The 24,774-nt window shown below is 35.8% G+C and overlaps 1 protein-coding gene across 1 annotated transcript in view; it reads right to left on the minus strand.

Moving 5' to 3' along the window:
• Positions 1–5,658: 5,658 nt before the first annotated feature.
• The window catches only part of CPQ (carboxypeptidase Q), a 349,952-nt gene continuing 330,836 nt past the window's right edge, over positions 5,659–24,774 (minus strand). Inside the window, exon 7 of the mRNA XM_012761981.3 lies at positions 5,659–6,078. Within this exon, the coding sequence (XP_012617435.2) occupies positions 5,915–6,078 (164 nt within the window). The 3' untranslated portion in view covers positions 5,659–5,914. The remainder of the gene's footprint in view (positions 6,079–24,774) is intronic.

Genomic DNA, 24,774 nt, shown 5'->3' on the forward strand with positions numbered 1-24,774 from the left:
TTTATCTGGTTAAGAATGTCCTCTTTAATTTTTATCAAAAATGGATTTTGGATTTTATGTGACTTTTTCTGCATCTAGAGATGATTGGATAATTTTTCTCTTTTAAATTGTTAATGTGATGAATTATATTAATTGATATTCTAATGATAAATCAATCTTGCATAACTGCAGAAACTCAACTTTGTCATCATGTACTCTAATTTTTTCAGTAATAGTTGCAGTTTGGTTAATATTTTGTTCAATTTTTTTCTTCTATGATCATGAGTGAAATTGGCCTGTGATTTTTCACTGTATTTAATCAGAGTTTGATATTAAGATAATACTAGTCTCATAAAATCAGTTTTATTAGTGTCTCTTGTAAACTCTGTAATAATTTTATAAAATTAGAATTGTTTGTTTACATTTTGATAGAACACACCTGTCTGGTCTAAAGAATTTGTGTGTGTGTGTGTGTATGTGTGTGCTGGTACATTTTAAACTAGTGATTCAATTTACTGAATGGAGTTATGAAAATTTTCAGTTAATTCATCAGCTAATTTAGGTAATTTACAGTTTTCTATAAATTGGTCCATTTATTCAGTGCTCCAAATTATTGGTATAAAGCTTTTCATAAGTAATTTTAAGTATTTTCAAAGAACTAACTTTTGGCTTTTTGATTTTTTCTATTGAATGCTTGTTGTCTGTTTCACTGATTTCTACTAATATTATTTCCTAATTCTTTCTTTGGGTTTATTCTGATATTCTTTTTTCTTCTTAAATTGGATTAGGTGTTTTTTTTTGTTTTTTTTGCTTTTTGTTTATGGTGTTTAGAACTGTAACTTTGCCTCTAAGAACTACTCACCTGCATTCCAAAAGTTTTGATTTGCATGTGTTTGTGTGTGTGTGCGTGCGCTATTATTCAGTTTGTAAATACATTTTAATGTCAATTATAATTCTTTCTGTAACTCACAAGTTAATTAGTAGTCATTTATTTCATTAAGTCATTTCATATTTTCCAAACTTAGGATTTTTTTTAGTTGATTAGTGGCATTGTAGCCATTGAATATGATGTCAAATTTGTTGATCTTTTTCTCATTCCATGGTAGGGGGATTGTTTTGTTGTTATGCACTCTTCTCTGTTTTTGTGGTTTTCTTAGAAAATTTAGCTTTCATGTTTAACTTAGCAAAGCCTAAAGGTAGACAATGTCATTAGTCTCTTTTTGATCAACACAAGGACCTTAGAACACTAATTCCAGTAACTTCCTTTTGTATTAGGTCATTAAATATGAAACATCCAATTTCCTTAACTACTAAGTTTGACAGTTGCTATCTCTGACATTTCACTTTGACACTTTTTTTTTTGACACTTTTTTTTCACATTTCACCTTGACACTTTTTCCTTCTATTATGAAGGTACATCCTCAGTCTTTCCAACACAGATCTTGGCTTGTGATTATCTTTCACATGTTTTTAGAGCAATTTTGTGAAACCATGGATAAGTCAAAAATTCATGCTATTTTTGAATATGAGTTCCATCATGGAACCAACGAAGAGCAGGCAGCTAAAAATATCATCAAAGTGTTTGGGAAAGATGTGGTAATGTACACATAGTATGTTGATGGTTTGAGAAGTTCCATTCTGGTGATTTTAATTTTGAAAGGGAGCCACATGGGTGACCTGAGACCAAGATGGATAATGATGAGTTGAAAGCTGTAGTGGAAGTGAATCCATCTCAACCTATGCGTAAAGTAGAGCAAGGTTTAATGTTACTATTCCAACAATACTGGATCATTTGAAACAAATGGGCAAGCTAAAGAAGCTGGACAGATGGGTACTGCTGAATTAAACAAGCATCAGAGGAGAAATGATCTCGAAGCTTGCCTTTCTTTGCTGTCATCATATAAAGGTGAACCATTTCTACACCATATGGTTATCTGTGATGAAAGATAGACTCTTTTTTGACAATTGCAAGCATTCAGCACAATGGTTGGATAAAGATGAAGTGCCAAAACATAGTCCAAAACCAAATATTAATTTAAAAAAAAGCCAATGGTGTTTATTTGGTGGTCCAGCGCTGGTATTATCCACTACAGCTTCATGAAACCTGGTCAATCAATTACAGTGGATGGCTACTGCAACCAGTTGGATGAAATGATGAGGATGCTTGCGATTAAGCAGCTGAGATTGATCAATAGAGACAGGCCAATCCTCTTGCAAGACCACATGTCACTAAAAATAATGCTGCTCAAACTACAGAGGCTGGACTTGAAAACACTCTGCCATCCATTGTATTCACCAGATCTTGCACCAACTGACTACCACTTCTTCCAAGATTTGGACCACTTCTTGCAAGGAAAAACAATTCTCAACAAGCTGTGGAAAACACCTTTTGTGATTTCATTGCCACTCGTTCTCCAGGCTTCTTCTCTGCTGGCATAAACAAGCCACCCTTAAGATGGCAAAACTGTGTTGATAGTTTAGGCACACACTTTGATTAATTGTACTGCTTCTTATTTGAGATATAATAAACTAAACTTTTGATTTGAAATCAGATATTTCATATGTAATGACCTAATATTAATATGCTATTCTAGTCAAGTATCTTCTGTCTTGTGTTCTTTTCAAATACCACATTATTATTGTTGTTGTTTTCTTTATTCCATGTTTGTTTAAAGTGATTACCACTTTCTTTGCTCTTAGTTTCTGTCCAGCTGCCAGGTTTAGGTGGTCAGTTAGGACATTGGGCCAAAACGAAAATAAGCAGCCTTAATCACTTACAGAGATAGTGTAAGCGAAAGTCAAAATTAGGCATCAGTTCCCTTATGTTCCATTTTGTCTCCAGAGAATGGCACGAGACAAGGATCAGATGAATCAGCCCAGCTAGGAGAAATCATCTCAGGGTCAAAAGCCCTGAACGGTGACTCCTGACGTTTATAGGGAACTGAGGAGAGGGAGAGGGGGAAGGGCTAGAAGTGGAAAAGCACTCACTCAGAGTGGATGTGAGAGTCTGGCTCATAAGATAAGGAGGCCTTGAATGGAGGTGTTTGAGGGAGGAATGGCTCCCTGCCCTAGGGGGCCTCAGTCCTTGACTGCCCTCTTGAAAACTAAGATCCCCTGGCTGTGTACCAAATCTGGCGTGGAGAAGGCAGCTCTCTCCCACCAGGCTTGCCAGGCAAAGCCTTTGTCACCACTTACAGTCAGGCATGAAAGATCACACATAGATCTTGGCCTGAGCTAGTCTCTTCACTTCTTGTATATTAGTGTTCACTATAGGATCATTTAATTTTACCTGGAGTACACTTTTTCTAGTTTCCTTTAGTGAAGATTTGCTGGTAGTAAACTCTCTCACTTTTTATCTGAAAATGTCCTTATTTTATCCTTGTTTTTGAAAGGTATTTTTCCTGAGCACAGAATTTTTAGGTTGATAATTGTTGTCTCTCAGCATGTTGAAGATTATTATTTCACTGTCTTCTGGCTTGCACTGTTGCTATTGGGAAGTTAGCTAAAAGTCTAATCGTTGCTCCTTTTGAGATAATACATCTCTGCTCTCTTACTTCAAAGATCTTCTCTTTGTCTTTTTTTGGTCTGTAGATTTTCTATAATATGTCTTTTCATTTATTCTGTTTGGGATTCATTGAATTTCTTCTTCTGTGGATTGGTGTGTTTCGTTATTTCTAAAAAATTTTCATTTAATATTTCTTCTTATAACTTTTTGTCGCATTTGTCTGAGACCCTGATTAAACATATGTTAGAAAATATAGCTCTATCCTTCATATTTCTTAACCTCTTACTCATATTTTCCATATCTTTGGCTTTCTATGCTAAATTCTCATGAATTTCTTCACTATTGTCTTTTAATTCATGGATTTGCTTATTAAATTTGTTAAATTGGTCCCTTAATTTTAAAATTTCACTTATTAAAGTTTAAATTTTTAGAAGTTCTATTTGTTTCTTTCAACAATATGCTTGGTCATTTTTTTATAGTGCTTTGCTCTCTATTCTATTTTCAATCCCTTTCTTTACTTCGTTAAACATAATGGACATAGTTTAAAAAATTCTCAACCTAAAGATTCCAATATCAGAGGACACTGTGGGTTAACTCTTTTGTTGTCTTTTATGGTTTGCTCTTGCTCAGAATGCTATGGTTCCTTCCACACTCCTCTCTGGGCTGGGAGTTCATATTTTTTGTAACTATCTGTGGGAGCTTCTTTGGACCCTCTATTCAGCAGTTATTTAATCATGATAACTTTTCTTGCAGTCCTCAGAGTTATTTTTAGTTCACCATTGTATTAAGGTATAATTTTTAGGGGTCTCATTCTTGTTGGGATTCTCTAGGATCCTTAAATGTGGTAGAATGTGGGATTTGTCTACAGCCCCCTGAGCCCTGAAAGTTTGCAAAACTAACCCAGTGAATATTTCCCACATTCTTCAAATTTTCTCAAAGAGAAAGCTTGTTTAATATTTTATAATATATATCTCTCTTGATATATGCCTTTACTTTGTCTTTTGTCTCATACTTTTTACTTTTTAACCAGTTCATTCATATATTTAATAAGGTGTTTCAAATGTTAAATAGCATTTTTAGTTGTTTTCAGTGTAAGGGCCAGTCACAATACTGGTCTGCCATCTTGCCAGACATCAAAGACACTACTATGTCCTTCTATCCTTTTAGTTACTACCATTAAAAAAACTGATACTTTGTCTTCTCCTTCTGGAAATCCAATTACATGTATATTAGACACTTGATGTTATATCACAATCCTTGGATGATACATCTTGGCATTTTTCCCCCTTCATTCTTTCTTCTCTTAGTGTTTCAGTTTGGATAATTTTTATTGACCTATATTCAAGTACACTGATTCTTTCCTTAGCCTTGTCCAACCTACTGGTTAGTCCAAAAGAGAAATTTTTATCTCTGATATTGTATTTTTTTATTTTAACATTTGCATTTGACTTTGTTTTATAGTTTCCATCTTTCTGCTAAAATTCTCCTTCTGGTTGTATGGGAAGTCCATCTTTCACATTAGATCTTTAACATATTAATCATAGTAATATTAAGCTTCCTCTCTGATAGTTCCAACTTCTGAGTTATCTCTTAGTCTGGTTCTCTTAATTGCTTTGCTCTTGACAATGAGTTTATTTTTTTCTTGCTTTTTTTAGTGTGTCTTATTATTTTTTATTGAATATTGGACATTATGTGAGGAAGAATAGTAGAGATTGTCACCAGAATGGATGGGGATAAATATTTTTGCTCTGTAGGACCTTGCAAATATTATTTAGCCTCTCTGAGCTTCAATCTTTTTATCAGAAAATTGTGAATAAGCCTCAACTTCATGGAAATGTTGTATAAAATATACAAAACATAAATGTAAAATAGCATTATTTATATAGTGATAGATATTAGTGCTCATATTTAATAAGGCAATTGAATTATATATACTTGATTTTTTTCCCAAATGGGGACATCTTTTTTCCCTGTTAATTTAAAACTTCCATATCTCATTTAAAGAATTCACATAACATAAAAATGTACAAATTAGGAAGCCACATGCCTCCATATATTCAATTAAGTTCATACTACAATTAAGTAATTCCCCTGCTCCTTCAGTAAATAACATAAACCACAGTAATTGATGTTGCTATATTTAATGACCATAAATGAACACATAAAACCAGAAATCTTGTAAAGATTTATTCAGTGCATATTTTCAAAGTAGAAACAATATTCTTAAAAGGTAGTATAAAGAAATCTAGCCATTGTGATCCCTACTATATGTTGATTCTATGTGGTGAGGGGATCATTCCTTATAGAAACAAAAAGTGTTGTGCTTTGAAGATGAATAGATGAAATTATTACTTGAAGAGGCTTTTCACAAAGCTGCAGATCCAACATTTCTGGTTAGAAAGGACAAAAGTGCTTTCTTTATTGCTTTTTCTAAAACCTAGGCAGCATTTCTTCCATGTCTGCAACGACGTAAGAGACAACAGCCCAAACGGCAGCAGCAACATTCATCTGCTTTGGATCCATGACAGTCATGGTGTCTCCATGGGAGTGATGGAAGAAGAAATATTTATATAAGTTATCAATCAGACTGGCTCCTGGGGAGAAAAAAGGAAGAATTCTTAGTGTAGAGCTTTGACAGACACTGCTAGCTACCCCTGCCCCTTCACTTTAGCAGGCTCTTATTATAGAGGCTCCAATAGCAAAATAATATTTTCCTAGGCTCTCTTGCAGCAAGAAATGGCCATGTGACACCATCCTGACTACTAGGGTATGAGCGGCAGGCTATAGTAGAGTTCTAGGAAAGCTTTTATTTTGCTGACAAAGAGTCAGGAATATGCCCCTAATCCTGCATTAATGGTAGATGAGAAGTTTGCTGCTGCATGGGGCAAAAAGCCCACACACTAAAAATGGAAGAGTGGAAAGACAGAAGGAGCCTGGATTTAGTAAATATTGCTAATCCACTGAACAAGCTCTGCACTGCCTATTTCTGGACTTCCTTCAATGAGAGGAAAAATAAACTTTTATTTGTACAAGTAACAGATATAAATGTCCTCATATTTATAAAAAGGACAGTATCATTTTTGTACCTACATGACTGCAAATTATGTTCCTTCCTGATACAAAAGAAAGTCAGTACTCCTTTACTCAAGTTTCCCTTCTCAAATCATTCATTTACTTCTTGCAGTCACAAGTCACAAAATCCCTAGCAACCTTCAACGGCACTAGCAAAAGTCTCTGCCCCACTTAAAACTTTCTTCTCATTCAAGAGTGAAGCTTTTCATTAGTTTCAGCCATGAATCGGAGCCTCATGGAAATTTCACTGTCTCTTATTTATCCTTGAAAATGTACTAGGCCCATCTTGTGGCTTCTAGCTGCGGTTTTTTAACCTCTAGCAAGCTTGATTGATTAGTTGGTTAATTATTTTATTGTACAATACATCATACAAACATAAAATTGTAGAGAACATAAATGTGTATTATAAAGGGTGACACTATAAAAATACACATATGTCCATAATTCAATGCAAGAAAGATATTATCACTTCCTTTGAAACCCATATTATGACTCCTCCCAATTGTAGAGCCCTTTCCTCCCTCCAGAGGTACTCATTATCTTGTCCTACTTGTGAGTCGTTCCTTACTTTTTTAAAAATAGTTTTATCACTTTATAGTTTATCACATATATGTACATAACTATATATATAACTATATATACACAGTTTAATATTGGCTGCTTTTGAACCATATCCTCCAGTTATACAAGAGCTGTCCAGAAAGGATCCAGCAGTGCAATGTATTCTCATGATATTGCATTAACAATGGCTGGATATTTTCCGGATAGCCCTTGTATTTCTGTAACTTGTTTTGTCCATTCAAACATATGTAAGATTTATCTGTTATCATACATAGCTGTAGTATTTTCAGTTTTTATTGCTGTAAATTATCTCATTGTATTTATTTATCCATTTTCCTGACAATGTCCATTTAGGTGGTTTCCAGATTTCTGTCATTATATGCTACTATCAACATTCTCTAGGCTCTATATGTTAACATGGATTGCTGGGCTATAGAGTACGTGTGTGTTTAATTTTACCACACAATTCCAAAATGTTTTCCTTTTTAATTTACACTTACACAGTCAGTATATGAATTGTTCTCTTGCTTCACATACTCCCCAGCACTTGGCATTGTCAAACATTTTTGCTAATTTGATGAGTGTGAAATGTTATCTCATTATCATTTGTAAAAGTGAGATTGAGCATGTTTTTACACTTTTATTTTTTTGCCATTTACGTTTTCTCTTTTGTGGAATTCCTGTTCATACCTTTTGCCCATTTTTTAGTTTATTTGTTTGTTTCTTTAAATTGATTTGTAGGAGTTCTTGACATACTTACTGTACTTACTTTTAATGTAGTTGAATTTATAAATCTTTTCCTTTAAGATTTATACTTTTTATATCTTAAGGAATCCTTCCCTACCCTGATATTGATAAGATATTCTCTGATGTTATATTCTAAAATTTTTAAAGAATGCTTTACATTTTTGCATTCTCCACCCATCTGGAATAGGAACTGATTTTTGTGTAGGTTGTGAGGTAGGATTCTATTTTTATTTTTCAATTGTCCAGAAACATTTATTGACTAGTATATCCTCTTTTCCCACTGATCTGCAGTATTAATTTTGCCATATATCAAGTTTCCTTTTATGTGAAGGTTTGTTTTGGGGCTTTCTAATTCTTTTCAGTGGTCTATTTGTCTATCCCTGTGGCAACACCATACTATCTTGCTTGCTATAACTTTCTGATCCTTGATATCTGGCGGGGTAAGTAAGTTCCTTCACGTTCTCTTCCTTCTCCTTGGAGAGTATCTTGACTATTCGGAACCATTTGCTCTTTCAGATAAATTTTTAAATCATTTTTAAATCATTTAAAAATTCTCCAAAAAGAATTGTGTTAATTCTGTACATCAAATTTGGGGGAAATCTAACATATTTTTATTAGGATATTGTATTTTTATTCATAAAAATGGTATGTTGTTATATGTTTCTATTCAAGTATTCTGTAATGTCTTTAACCCTTTGCACTTGCTTGCTTTTTTCTAGATTCCTTTATTCTACTTGGGATTTAATTTTTTAAATACCCTAGATTTTACAAAGCACAGCAGTAGAATAAAAAACTGGAGTTTCTTTTCATACAAACTTATTTATTTGGATTTTTTACTATTTCAAATTATTGATACATTCAAAGAGTAATTTTAATCTCTGTAATTTTTGCTAACCGTGTCGAATCACACTCGCCATCCGAGTGCAAAGGGTTAAAGTTTTATAATACAGTTTTCCAGACTTTCAGTTAGTTTTCTTTCCTTGATGGCTTATACTTTTTGTTGCTATTGTAAAAGTACACTTAAAAAATTTGCATTTTCTGGGTCTTATCAAGGATATATCTGATTCATAAAATGGATATATCTGATTCATAAAATGGCGTTCTTTCTTTTTTGATATTCTGAAATAGGTTGTGTAAGATTAGAATTATTTATTTCTTGGTTATTTTGTAGAACTTTTTACAAAACCATCTAAGTCTAATGCTTTCTTTATAGTAACAATTTTAACTGATGATTCAATTTCTTTCATGGTTATTGGGTTATTCAGGTTTTGTATCTATTTTCGAGCTAATTATGGAAGTTATGTTTCTCCAGGAATTTATGAGTTTTGCCTAAATATTCAAAATAATTGTCATAAAGTTGTCAATAATATCTTGTTTTTAATCTTTATTGATGTCTGCAGCATCTTTTCATTTCTGATGTTGGTTATTGGTGTCTTCTATTTTGTTCATTGATCTTGCTGGCAGTTTGTCAGTTTTACCAGTCTTTTGAAGGAAAAAAAGGACAATTTTTGGGTTTTTTGGATACTTTCTATTATATAGTATTCTTTCATTGATTTCTGCTCTTATGTTTATTATTTTTCTCCTCCATCTTTCTGTGGGTTTGCTTTTTTCCTCTAACTTCTTGAGTTCAATGCTCAGTTTATTACTCTGCAGACTTGCTTCATTTCTAGCATAAGCAATAAGGCTATAATCTTCCCCTAATACTGCTTTAAACTTATTGCACCAGTTCTTATTTCATGATCATTCAGTTCTAAATTTTTACTAATTTCTAATTTTTTCTTTGACTTGAGTTAGAAAGTGTTTTTTAATTTTTAATGATATGGGATTTCCTTAGTTATTTATTTCATTATTGATTTCTAATTTAACTGTTAGAGACTATGGTCTATATGATACACATTCTTTGAATTTTGTTGAGATTTGCTCTATGGCCTATTATATGATCCATTTTTATGAATTTTCCATGTGTACTTGAAAAGAATGTGCTTTCACTGTTCTGTTTATGGCCATTAAATCAAGCTTGTTAATTGTGTTCTTCAAACCTTTTTAACTCCTTACTGATTTATTGTCTATTTGATCTATCAGTTTTGAGAGATATGTGTGAAAATGTCCCTCTATGATTTTGAATATTTTTTTCTTGTAGTTCCAGCAATTTCTTTTTTATATACTTCAAGGTTAGTCTATTAGGGTCATGCAAATTTAGAATTATGTCTTCCTGGTAAATTGAAAATTAATCTGTAGTAATGCTTTTTGTCTTAAATTCTAGTTTTTCTTAATATTTAATATAGTCATAACCACTTCCTGTTGCAGAGTATTACACTAGTATATCTTTCCCCATTATTTTACATGTAGTCTTCCTCTGTCTCTCTGTTTTTCAAGGTTTTTCTTATGAATAGTTTAGATTTGATTTTTTAAGATCTAGTCTAATAATCTTTGATTTTTAATTGGAGAGTATATTCCACTTTTGCAGACTGTGATTACTATTAAATTGGATTCATTTATACCATCTTAGTTTTTGCTTCCTATTGGATTCATTTATACCATCTTAGTTTTTGCTTTCTATGTATTCACTGTATTTTCTAGGTTTCTTTTTCCCCTTTCTTTCTTGCCCTTTTTGGGGTTGATTTTTTTCACTCCTGTCATTTCTTTTTTCTCCTAATTCTACTAGTTTGGAATTTATACACCTTATTTCAATTCTGCCAGTGAAGACCTTGGAAATTATAGGTCACATACTTATATTAATAAGTCTAAAGGTAATAAATATCTTATATAAGGACACTAGGAGCCCCAAGTATTATACCTGTCCTAGATGCACTCGCTGCTTATTAAGACCCATGCTCTAGGCCAACAGGGTTAAGCAGACAAGTGCCAGGCTCCAGAGTGCTCCTACTTCTATAGACTCTGACTCTTACTTCTTACTTCTGAGGAATTCTCTTATGTTGCCTCCTGCTAAGCCATGTACTATAAATAAAAGACGATTGTTATTTTATCCAATAATTATTTTTGGGAAGGAGAGGAACATTTCTATATGTTCCTGGTAACAACATTGCCAGAGCTTTCTCCCAATCCTCCATTTCCAGTCCTGTGGATTGGACACTGTCACTGTTTTTAAGCCCTCTGATGCCTTAGGATGCCATCTATATTTTCTCCAAGCCCAACTCAAATTTCAAAAACTTCGTACCGAGGTTTCCCCCTGCCCATCCCTCTAAGCCCCTTGCTCTGGGTTGGAGTACTTAAGATGTCAACAGACAGAAATGGCCACAGGTACTCCAAGTGAATAGCATATGTGAGCATTTCAGTTTGGTTGGTGTGGGGGTAACTGGGGCTAATTATTGGCAGATAAAGTTGGCAACCAACTGTAGAAGGTCCTAAATGTAAGGCTGAAAATGAACTAAAGGTAGCTCATAAATGTGAAGCTATGGGTGGGCAATGGACAGGAGGTGACTGGAACTGCACCTTGGGGAGATGCTCCAGAAAAATGTGGTGAAGGAGTTACATGAACAACCATGGAAATGCGGAGACAGTCAGGGAAAAGGTATAGTCTGGGGAAGAGGCAACAGGGCCCAGGGCCGGATGATGACATCTCATCCGCTGGAATACTCTAGAAGGCATGTAGATAAAGATAACAATATTTCTCAGTGGAAAGGTCAGAAGTCCATTTTAAAACCAGAGGGTTCTTTATGCCATGAGCTCACAGCACACCCAGGAGAGACAAATCTGTGCATTTACTCTGGTAGTAGCTGGAAGCATTTTAACAAAAGCTATGACATTTTTAGAATTAGTTGAAGCTGCTGGGGAGTACATGCTCTCTGGACTCCAGAGAGCATCAGGTGAATGTCAAATTCATGCACAACTTAAGGACAGAGTCAAAAAGTTCAAAGAATGGAAGTCACTAAGGTAGCTGGAGGATGCACTAGACTTGTGGATGTCAGGAAACAAGAAGGGACATTTAATTCCAGCAGACAGAGTATGCCTCACTCAGGGCTGTTTTCCTCCCATACAGAGCTTCTTAAAGACACTGCATGGTGGCTGACAGGAAAAGGCTCTAAATTCCATATTGAAAAAATAGAGGCAAGAAATACTTGTGCATGCCCTCTTCAGGCCTCCAAAATTCCCTTTCTGTCTCAGACTGAAAGATTTTGGCTGCCTTCCTTTAGAACTAGTGACTTAAGGAAGGCATTTCCTAAGATACTATCTAAGTTCCCATGAACATTCTACAAAACTAAAACGAGTCCAGAAACTCCTATGTCACCAGCGAGAATGCTGATAACCACAGGAGATACCAGGGTGGGCCTGCCTGCGGGCTGTCCTGCAGCTCTCTGCAATTCCAAGGAGACATTTTATCAGTGACAGCTACTGATCTATTATAAAAGACCAGCACTGAGGGAGATCCTGCATTTCAATTTCTGAGAGCACCTGACATCGCAGGGTGGGGGGAATGTGAACTATCCCTAGGGATAAATTGCATAGTATCTTTTGACAGGTATATGAGCTCTGAAGAGGGAATCATCAAATGCTTTTTAGAAATAGAAAGCTGGTAGAAGGAACCTGCTCTGAAGGCCAATATTCTCCCCCAGAAACAAACTACAGCATTATTCGGGCAGTTCACGGTTAGGAAATTATATCCCAGGGAGGTTTGGAATTTAAGGATAGAAAGACATATCCTTCAGCATGTCAGCCAAGGAGAAGTTGGATCTGGACAGAAAGACACAGCTGAGAGAATATGGGGTTTAGAGGCAGGTAGGGCTGGATTCAAATTCAAACTCTTCTGCTTAAAAACTGGGTGACTTTGGAAGAATCATGTAAAGACATTCAACTCTGTGGTTTCCTCAATCATGAAATAGGACTCATGATACCGGTAGCACTTCCAAATTGCTTGTGAGGATTAGTAGGTACTCAGCTAGTTTATTAGTAGGTACTCAACTAGTTCATTATAGCTGATACATCCACAAGGATGACCCAATATATTATATATTGATGACATCATGATTAATTAATGACAACTTGGAGTATTTACAATTCTAATTTAATAAATCAAAGTCCTGATGATTATTCTTAAAGATGGAAAAGTTGAACTGTGAGGTCTATTCTATTAACATATGATTCTGCCTTGATCCTGGTTTGGATTATTTCTTCTCCTCCTCCCCTTGTTGCTGCTTCCTCTCTCTCTGTGAATCTTTTTTTGTGAACACTCATCTCATAGGAAATATTTCCCAGCTATGTGACTGGGTGAAGACCATCCAATTAATATTGTAAGAAATACCCAAGCTGCTTCATACTGTTCATAGAAGATTTCAGTCTTCACAGGGAGATCTCAGTAATGACTGTGGTCTGTGCAGGATATTGGAACAAGACTGAATACCTGCTAATTCCTGAAGAGATGGGTGGGTCCGTACACAAAGATTCTCATAGCCCCTCTTATTGTATGCTGACTTTAATTCATATGTAACCAGTGGGGTTTCATGTACACAAATTAAGCAGTTTGTGTTAGGAGAGGTTTTTGAAAGACATTTGAAAGCTGTGAAAGTTTAAATTCAAGTCTGTCATTTTAGCACATACACTGGCTGCTACAATGTTGCATGAAGAATGCACTCACAGGCAAGCAGCTGTGGAAAATCCATTTCTCCATTATAAACACATCTTGAACAGTCTGGTCTGGGGTATGCAATTTAATTGCAATGGAATGTGTTACAGACATTCCCCTGATCATAATAATTATGGGGTTAGAGAAGAATGTTGTGGTCTTAATGCATTTCCTGAAAGAAAACTTAGTCCCCCCAGAATCCTTAAGCTGCTAAAAATCATTTAAAATTTAATTAAAATTATTATTTTTCAGCAATATTATCAAATGAAAAAACATTATTACCAAAACAATTAGAAAATCAATTGATGCAATTTGCAGACATTTAATCTCTTTTTTCAAGCGGGCAGTTTAATCCCTACTGTATTAAATTTTATTGAAAATTAGAGTCAGAAGTAGTTAATTAATAGCTTCCTGACCCATAGCTCCCCAGAAGAGGAATTATCCCATAAGGGTAGGGGGGAAGGAAAAGAAAACAAATGACAGGATAGGACAAAAAAGGAAATTAAAAAAATCCCCGATCAAAACTTCATGAAATGCATTATAATTTTAGTTTCTAAACTCTCAATCTACCCAAGAATCTCCAAGCTTGAGCTAAAAAGTTTCAGGTGTGCCACTAAGCCCCTGCATCTTCTATCTCTTTGGAAAACTTAAGTGGCCACTGAGGTAATTTTGACTACATAGCTTAGGTCAATACCAACACACCTGGTGGACCTCCAGGTGGCAGGGCACCTAAACTGTGTGATAATGAGTCCTCTTATTCATAAAGTTGAAAAATATATGGCAGCAATCACTAAGACTAGTTAGTCTTACAGACTAACTAAGACTAAGTAAGACTAGTAGTCTTACTACTAGTTAGACTAGTTAGTACTACATGAATATGGTACTACAGACTCTCTATATAGGGGACTAATAAGAATAATAGCTACTGTTTGTTGAGTATTTCCTGTGGATCTAGGGCTTTTTGAAGATTATTTAATTTAATTGACCCCACGAGGGAGAGATCTTCATGTATCATTAACAGATGGAAAATAGATTTAAGTAGGTGTCCCTGACCTAAAATCCATGTGTGTACCTTTTCTCACTGCCTTCTCCCAGGAAATCTACTTTATCCCTAGGGGAAACTATTTGCGTGATTTGCTTCATTTGCTCCTCTGGTCACCCCCACTGCTACCTCATCACAAGAGGATGGAAATTTTGGTTGGAAGTATCCTGTACCGTGACACAGAGTAAGACTAGAATTACTTCAGTCAGTGGGCCCAGGCAGTCCAGGACAGATTAGAAGACAAATGACAGACCTAACTGACAATGTGTGGGCCTGCCAGTCCTCCTGGGATTTCCCAGCCATTCTATTGTATCTAAAGCCCATCACTCTGACTGGCCACTCATGATCTCCCTCACCCTATACTTCCTCTTCTTTCTTTGTTATAGCACTCTCTACTACCCAAGACTGTATTATTCTTGTGATGGCTTTATTATTGCCTTGTTCCACTAGGATGTAAGCTCCTTAAGAGCAGGCACTTTGTCTTTTTCACCTCAATCCTCAATTCCTGGCATATAATAGATGCTTAACAGATATCTTGAATCATTGAACGGATAAATGGATGAATTCTTAAACATCTAGGGGGACAAAAGCAGAGATAAATATTGAGTTTCTTCCTGCCTTTCTATGGCAATTTATGGTAAGTAAATCCCACTTTCTGGGGACTCTACCTTGGCTTTTGCCTTGGGGAATGACAAGTCAGTGCTCCTTACCAAAATCATTTACATATATAGCTGAGATGAAACATTCTATTATGTATTACTCAATATGTTTTTATACCTTTTACCACTATTATAAAAATTATTCACAAATTGAAAATAAGGCAAAAAGGTTGGCAACAAATTCTTTCAATGTTATTCAGGGCAAAGTCCAACCAAAGATTATTTAGGAGAATGTACTTATTTTGACTCACTGCTTACTATTGATTAAAGTTCCCAGATTTAGTGAAGTTACATGTTAACTTATAGATGTCTAGAAGAGATGAAAATAATGAACAAAGAAATCCCAAAGGTTATAGTTTATTGGCCTGTAAGACATTAACCAGTTTTTATCTAACCAGAAATTTTATTCTAATATTTCTTTATTAAATTACATAGACTTAGTGTCTCAAATGCTGTTTGGTGTTAATATCTTACTGATTCCCTGGTTAATTAATGAATTGAATAAAATTCATGTGTTGGCATGTGTTCCTTTTATATTTGCATGAGAGTCATGATTTTACCTTCTAGAAAATTTTACTTTTGATGTCAAAGTGAGTAGCCTAGCCCACCACAAAATGCCTCTGGGGGCCATTGTCAGAAATAGAGTTATAGGCTGGGTGGACTCAGAGTCTGAACTGAAATGGAATTTTGTTCATTTCTGTATACCATGGTGTCAAGGTCACACAAGAAGCTATACCATAAATAATAAGTGATAACCATATAAGAAAGTTTTATAACTAAAAACAAGTTCTATCTGAAAATGTGCATTAAAATAGAATAAAAATCTAATTTCTAATTAATAATATATATCATGTTCAGAAAAATGAGGATGGTGTCATGTGAATGCTTTAGAGGCCAATGAAGAAAATTGATCTGGGTGTGAGAGCCTGTAGATTCCTTTCTAGTTTCCATATTTGCTTACACGTCAGAACATGGATTCATCCAAAATAAGTCTGTCTATGCTTTTGTATAAAGCAGTTGGTTAAAGAAAGGTGACAAACTACGTGGCTAATGCTACATATTAGTGAGATTTCCCCCAAAATCAGGTTCCAAGGAAACAACTACAAGGACTGAAACAGTGACTAAGCCTTATTTCAAACCATAATCCTTAAAGATAGAACAAAGTTAAATGTTGACAATAGTGAAAAATTAGGTGAATATTAGCTTGGTATTCTAATGTGTTTTCATTTTACTTATGCAAACACGCTTTTCCTTCTTGGTCACCTGGCAGTTTCCTATTTGGCAGGTAAAAGCCCCTTTGACTGATAAAAGGATGCACATTTTTTTAATACCAAATTTTCTAAAATATAACCTACTAGAAATTATTATACAGTGAGGGAAAGAATGAGCTAAACATAAAAAGCTTTGAAAATTCTAAAACAAAGTAAAGCAAATGCATAAGAAGAATCCTGGGAAATAAATATGCTTTTAATGCAAATACATTTCACTTACAGTAAAAGATCGGTTCAAGGAATATTCATTAAAAGCCAATGCCCATGGAAAGACCCTGGCCCACAACAGTCGATTTATAGGAAATCTACAAGGCTGAGAGGCAAATTTAACATTTAAATGTAGCTAAATTCTCAGTGCTCTTTATGGTTGATCCGCATTAATGTAATTTTTAGGACGATCCTTATAATGAAAAAACTGATTATTCTTAGCAGCCACCCAAAATATAATTTAGTAGTACATTTGATTAAATGCTTCTATGGTGAAATAAACTGCAATTTATACATTTCTATGTGTTCTTTGAAAAAAAAAAGGTTGATGGTGACAAGAGAAGCTAATGCTATTTTATGGGGTAACATGTCATTAGCTGTTTCATCATTTATATTCGAATTCCAGGATTATGAGACAAGGTAAACGATGCTTGAGATTTGCTGCTACAGATCCTGAAACAGTTTTCACTGAAAGGTTTATAAATAACACCAGTAGTCCTGCTGTTTCACCACCTGAGTAATTTTTCTCTAAAGCCTTTAGAATTCTTGACAAAAGGAGGAAAGGAAAGTGTGCTGTCCTTCACTAACTAATTATACTGGTAAGAAGGTCTCATGATGGAGAATGTGGAACATGAAGCATGAATTATTTCTTACTTAATTTCATACAGTGGAGAAATAATCTTCTAGCTGCTGTGGATAGGTTAAATGACTACTCAAAATTATCACTGTTACATTTACAACCTATTACCTTTTCACTCATTGCTGCATACTTAGCAAGGTAGCCATTAGCAATTCTTTCAAACATTACTTGCATATAAGGCTTTTGGAAAGGGTACCATATTCATTCAACTTACGTCTTTCTTGCTCCTACTATGTGCCAAGCACCTTGGTAGGCCCTGGGGAAACAGTGGTGGTCGCAATTTACCAGGTGCCTGCTCTCATGGAACTTTCAATCAAAACAAAAGAGCACATCTAAAAACTACTTGAGAGTCCATAGATGAAGCTTAGAAAGAAAAATCCTCATTTTCCTTAAGTTCCTGATTTTCATGCAGTAGAGATTGTCTATGGGTATGTTACTAGATGGTATACACTATTTCACTATAAGCATGGCACAGAGATTGAGAAATAGCATTCTTACTTTTTGCTGTTGGAGTGAATGACATATGGTTTAATGATGAAACAAGTAACAAAATTATAACCATAATCATAGCCAGGATTTACTAAGTACTTTTGATGAGCCATGGCCTGCATTAAACACTTACAGGCGTTTTGTTATCAAAGCCTCACAATGATTTTATAATTATTATTATCCTCATTTTACAGATGAGTAAACTTTGTCTTAAAGGTAATAATGATGATTATAAGCAAAGGGGTCTGGTCAGAGGCTCTGCAGACTTTTACCTTGTGCTGAATCACATCCTCTCATGTTAAGGATGAAGGCCACAGGAGCGGGGAGTGAGAGGACAACTGCCATCCTCAGATGGCCCATGCCTACACCACTGCCCACCTTTCCTTTCCAGGAAACTTCTCACATGCCCTCGTGCTCTTTTAAATCCCTTCTATTCGATTTCATGTTTGACTTGTACATTTCCAAAATTATATCTTTCTTTAGCTTCTAATTCAATTCCATATCCCCAGAAACTGACATCCAGCCCGCCCTGCTGGTTTAGAGGTGAATCCCACTCTGCCTATGGTCAGTGGATTGTCAGAATGGCTGCTGTCCCTCCTAGTTTTTAGGATCATTTCTTTCTGTGGAGAAATGCCTCATACCCTTGGAAGCGTTCTTTCCTCACAAATCAGGGCTGGCAGAGAAATTCTCTAGTCCAGCCATGATTTAATGTTTGAATCACTTTGTAACATCCCTAATATATGGCTGTTCATCCTTTTCTTTAACACCTCTGCTGACAGGGAACTTGGTGCTTTCCATAGTAGCCCACCCCAATTGCTCTCCAGGAATGCATTCATTCGGCATAACTCCATTCATAAAACGAGCCGAGGCCGGGCGCTGTGGCTCACGCCTGTAATCCTAGCTCTTGGGAGGCCGAGGCGGGCGGATTGCTCAAGGTCAGGAGTTCAAAACCAGCCTGAGCAAGAGCGAGACCCCGTCTCTACTATAAAATAGAAAGAAATTAATTGGCCAACTGATATATATAAAAAATTAGCCGGGCATGGTGGCGCATGCCTGTAGTCCCAGCTACTCGGGAGGCTGAGGCAGGAGGATCGCTTGAGCCCAGGAGTTTGAGGTTGCTGTGAGCTAGGCTGACGCCACGGCACTCACTCTAGCCTGGACAACAAAGTGAGACTCTGTCTCAAAAAAAAAAAAAAAAAAAAAAAAAATGAGCCGAGGGGAAAGTTTTAAGCAAAGGACTATGATAGTTGTGTCAAGCTCCCACCCTTGAGGAGGCCCAAATAGGGGAATTAGGACTTACACACCAAGAGCAAAACAGTTCTGTAAGACCTCAGGGGACAGAAAGCTCAATTCCAATTGTGATGCCCAATCAGATCAAGAAAACCCATGCTTATTTCCTAATTCTCTGGTTGACCAGAGGAATTCGTAGTACTGCAAAACCTTGGGAAAGAGCTAGATAACAGTAGTGCTAATATTGTTGATTTTCTTATTAACAAAATAATTAGTTGCTTTTTATGCAAAATTTGCATACAATAAAATACCCATTTTAAGTGTACATTCAACAAATTTTTATAAATGACAAATGACACCTGTGTAACTATCACAGCAATCGAGATGTAGAACATTCCATCATTTCTAAAAGTTCCCTCAGGGTCCTTTTCAGCCCATTCCTCCCACCCCAGCCTCAGGCAACCATTGGTTTGCTTCCTGGAAGTATTGATTAGATTTGCCTTTCCTAAACTTTCATGTGAATGGAATAATACAGTATGTGGTTGTGATCTTTTGTTTGGCTTCTTTTGCTCAGCATAATGATTTCAGAATTCATCTGTATCATTGCATAATTTGTCTGGCCTTTTTCTTGTTTTTGGACATTTTACTGAGTGTGTAGCAATGTCTAATCTTGGTGTAAACTAAAAATAAAATCCTAAATCCCCACGGACTGAATATAACTCCTCTTAGCCAAGGGAACCTTAAAAGTGAGTTCCTGGCCATGATTGGAAGAAAGGTCAGACATGCCTAGTTATATATATCTTCTTCCTTTTGGTGTTTAGACAAAACAATTGACGAAACAAATGTTAAAACAGAGATTATAAGACTGACAAAACAGAATCTTTGTGGCAATAGATATGAAATTTATACACAAGATCTAAGGCCATGCAAGGCAAGGAGTAAGTCATGTCTTACAATCCCTAAAATCTAGTTAAATAGGTCTTTTTATGCTTCCATGGTGTCACAAGATAGATAACAGACCCCCTATCTTAACTTAGGCATTCCTTCCTACTGACTAAATTTTTAGACAAAGTTTAACTCTCTCCACCAATTGTCAATGAAAGAATTTATAAATCCACGTATGACTTGTAAGTTCCCACCTCAAAATATACTACCTTTTCAGGCGGGACTAATGTATACATTCAATGTATTGATTTATAATTGTACCTGCAATTCCTGTGTCCCTGAAATGTGTAAAACCAAACTATAACCCAATTACCTAGGGACCACTTTCTCAGGAACTCCCTAGGCTATGGTCACTAATATTGGTTCAGAAAAAAAACCTCCTTAAATTATTTTACAGAGTTTGTTTTTTTATTTTTCATCAGCATTGGTTTTAATTTGTATTTCAATGATGCCTAAAGCACCTTTTCAGTCTAACACTCTCCCAACTGAGCTATTTCGGCCAGTTAAAGCACCTTTTCATATACTTATTGGGTATTAAATCTTTGTGAAGTGTTCGTTAAAATATTTTATCTATTTTTCTTGAGTTGTCTCTTTCTGAGTTCTAAGAGTTCTAAGTCCTTTGCCAGATACATGTACTGTGAGTATATTCTTATCTGTGGCTTGCCTTTCATTTTTTGGGGGGGTGCTAATATTTTTTTATTATTTCAAAATATCACTGGGGTACAAATGTTTTTGGTTACATGGATTGCTTTTGTTATGCTTCAGTCAGGGTTATACGTGTGCCCATCACCCAGATAGTCTTCACTGTACCCGATATGTAGGTTTTCGCCTATCTCCTCCTCATCCTTCCCCCCTGCTTGATTTCCACTGAGTTTTACTGTGCACCTTTGTGCTCATTGGTTAGTTCTAATTTAATAGCGAGTGCACGTGGTGCCTATTTTTACATTTTTTAGATACTTCACTTAGGATAATGGTCTCTAGTTCCATATTGTTGTAAAAAGCCTTAAATCATCCTTCTTCATGGCTGAGTGGTATTCATAGTATACATACACTATATTTTGTTAATCCACTAATGAACAGATGGACATGGGTTAATTCCACATCTTTGCAATTATGAACTGTGTTGTAATAAACATTCGAGTGCAAGCGTCTTTTTGATAAAATTACTTCTTTTTCTGTGAGTAAATACCCAATAGTGGGATTACTGGATCAAATGGTAGGTCAACATTTAATTCTTTGAGGAATCGTCATACTGTTTTCCATGGAGGTTGTACTAATTTGCAGTCCCACTAACAGTGTACAAGGGTTCCTTTCTCTCTGCATCCATGTCAGCATCTATTGTTATTGGATTTTTTAAATAAAAACCATTCTCACTGGGATAAGGTGATATTTCATTGTAGTTTTAATTTGCATTCCCTGATGATTAGTGATGCTGAGCATTTTTCATATGTTTATTAGCCATTTGTCTATCTTCTTTTGAAAAGCTTCTGTTCATGTTTTTTTGCCCATTCTTTAATGAGGTTGTTTGTCTATTTCTTGATGATTTATTTGCTTGAATTCTTTGTAGATTATGGTTATTAGCCCTTTATTAGATGTATAGCTTGAGAATATTTTCTCCCATTCTGTAAGTTGTCTATTTGTTCTGTTGACTATTTCCTCAGTGTGCAGAAACTTTTTAATTTAATCAAGTCCCATTTATTTATTTTTGTTTTTTCTGTGATTGCCGCCATTGGGGTCTTCTTCATAAATTCTTTGCCTAAGCTGATATCTAGAAGTGTTATTCTGTAGTATCAATTGTCATATCTCCCTTTCATTTCTGATTGAGATTATTTGGGTCTTTTCCATTTCTGGTTAATCTAGCAAGAGGCCTATCAATTTTGTTTATCTTTCCAAAGAACCAACTTTTGTTTCACTGATCCTTTGTATTGAAGTCCCCATCAATTATGATGTTGCTGTTTATATCTTTGCTTTATGAATCTGGGTGCTCCTGTGTTAAGTGCATAAATATTTAGAATTATTATGTCTTCTTGATCAGTTGCTCCCTTTACCATTATATAATGACTATCTTTGTCTTTCTTTACCATTGTTGATTTAAAGTCAGTTTTATCTGATACATGAATGGGTACACCTGCTTTCTTTTGTTTTCCATTTGCATGGAATACTTTTTCTATCCCTTCACCGAGAGTCTGTATGAGTCCTTGTGGGGTAGATGTGTTTCCTGGAGACAGCAGATAATTAGGTTGTATGTTTTCATCCATTTAGCCACCCTCGTCTCTTGAGTGGGGTTCTGAGTATTTCCTGCAGGGCAGGCCTGGTCTTGACAAATTCCCTCAGTGTGTGTTTGTCTGGAAAAGCCTTTATTTCTCCTTTATATGAAACTTAGTTTTGCAGGATACCAAATTCTAGGCTGGCAGTTGTTCTGTTAAAGAAGATTGAAGATGAGGCCCCAATCCCTTATGGCTTGTAAGGTCTCAGATGAGAAGTCTATAGTTGGCCTGATGGGTTTTCCTTTGTAAGTTATTTGCTGTTTTTACCTCATGGCTCATGGCTTGCAGAAGTTCCTCCTTCATGCTGACTTTGACCAGTCTTACGACTATGTGTCTTGGTGACTGACATTTTGCAATGAATCTCCCAGGTGTTTGTTGAGCTTCTTGTACCTAAATGTCTAAACTTCTAGCAAGACCATGCAGATTTTCCTCAATTATTCTCTCAAATAGATTTTCCAGCCTTTGTGTGTTTTCTTCTTCATCCTTAGGGATGCCTATGATTCTTATATTTGCCTGTTTTACATAATCCCATATTTCTTGTAATCTTTGTTCATTCCTCTTAATTTTCTGTTCTTTATTTTTGACTAACTGTTTTAATTTGAAAGAGTTGTCTTTAAGCTCTGAAATTCCTTCTTTCTTCTGCCTGGTTTAGTACATTCTTAAAAATTTCCACTGTGTTTTGTTTTGTATTTCCTTAAATGAATTTCCATTTCCAGAAGTTCTATTTTAGTTTTTTTTAATATGTCAATCTCTTTAGTGAATTTTCCATTCATTTCCTGATTTTTTATTTTTTATTTTTTTTGGTTTCTTTGAGTTGGTTTTCCATTTTCTCTTGGATTTCACAGGGCTTCCTTACAATCCATACTCAGAATTCTTTATCTATCATTTCAAGATTTTCATTTTTGTTGGTATCCACTGCTAGAGAGCTGGTGTTCCATTTTGGGGGTGTCCTTTCACTATGATTTTTCATACTTCTGGAGTTCTTTCCCTGATTTCTTCTCATTTGGGGCAGTTGTCACTCCTTAATTTTGGATTTTCTTTTCTTTAGATGGGGCTCTCTCCCCACTTGTAAAGGAGTATCTGTAACATATGTTGGGTAAGAACCATTGGCTTTGCTTGTGGGTCCTTTGATGGCAATCTAGGTTCTTGATGGATGCCTTGGTTATAGATATCCTTCGTGTGGTGGTTTTCTTGGTTGCTAGTTATTTGTAGGCTGCAGCAGTGGTGGGCCACGTGTGTGGGCAGATTCCCTTTGTCTGTTTGATGAGAGAGGATGGAGGTCTTTAAAATCTTTTCTCTTACCCCAGCCCTGTGGTCTTCTTAACAGTGTGAATTGTATGGGCACACCCAGTTTAATCTCTGAGACAGTAGGTGATGCTTGTGGGTAAGAATCAGCCACACCCTGTATGATTGAGTCAGTAAATGCTATAAAAGCCTATGAAAATTGACCTCCCTCTCAGTAGGTGGTGCTTACCAGCAGGAACAAGCTGCAGTGTTGTTTTGGGGACCTAGATGGGCTCTTGTTACTCAGAAGAAGCACTTAAATGCCCCAGGTGGTTGGTGGGGGCCTGGAACTTCCAGGTGAGTCCTTATTCTCAGCCACAGCAGAGGTAGGTGGGGGAATGAGGCTGGGTGGGGCAGATTGGGTGAGATTGCCCTCAGGCTCCACAAAAGCTGGTAAGGTAGCTATTTCAACAAGGGTCAAAGGTCTGCTCCTAGTTTCTGGGGAAAGCAGCCAGGGAGGGGCTGAAGTAGCCCCAAGCAGCCAGACAGTCTGCCTGTGGAGGAGGGGCTGTCTGAGATTCACAATCTAGCTGTCAGTCTGGCTGTCAGGAGTGGTTTTCGTTCTTCTCTCCAGTCCTCTGCTCCATGGTCTCCCTCCAGCGTCTGTTGGCAGGCAGGAGCTCATCTAGCTGAGCTCCCCCACAATGGCACTTCAGGCCATTGGGAGCTTCCCAACATGAGCTACATTTATTTGGGTCCTCCTTAAATTCTCTTAAATGTTTTATAATATTCAGCATACAAATCTTACATGTATTTTGTTAAACTTATTGTTGAGTATTTCATGTTCTTTGATGCTATTTTTTAAAAATTTTATTTGCTAGTTGTTAGTATGTAGAAATAAAATTTAATTTTATATATTGTTACCTTGCAAAATTTACTTATTAGTTACAGTAGCATATTTTTATAGTTTTCTTGGGATTTTCTATGTACTGTGAAAGTTGTTACAATCAAAATGGAATCATTAATGTTAAGAAAATCCTGACACATACAGCAGGGGAAAAGCCATTAAAAGAGAGTTCCCACAACTGTATGCCTGATAACAAAAAAGACTCTACAAAAACTAAAACCTTACACAAAGTCCATCAAAATCTTCCACAAAAAATACTGCTGTAAGAACATCTGCCCAGCAACTGCCTGCCCAACCTCAGACTAGCATCACCTTTGTTATTGATCTTTGTGCCAAGGATAATTATTTCAAAATAGTTATGTTATTCTCCTCATGTTTTTTTTTTTCCTTTAAAAACCTTTGTCTTACTTTACTTGCACATAGTTTACTATGGAATACATAGTTTACT

Source organism: Microcebus murinus, chromosome 7 (genome assembly GCF_040939455.1).
Source record: "Microcebus murinus isolate Inina chromosome 7, M.murinus_Inina_mat1.0, whole genome shotgun sequence".
Taxonomy (NCBI): Eukaryota; Metazoa; Chordata; class Mammalia; order Primates; family Cheirogaleidae; genus Microcebus; species Microcebus murinus.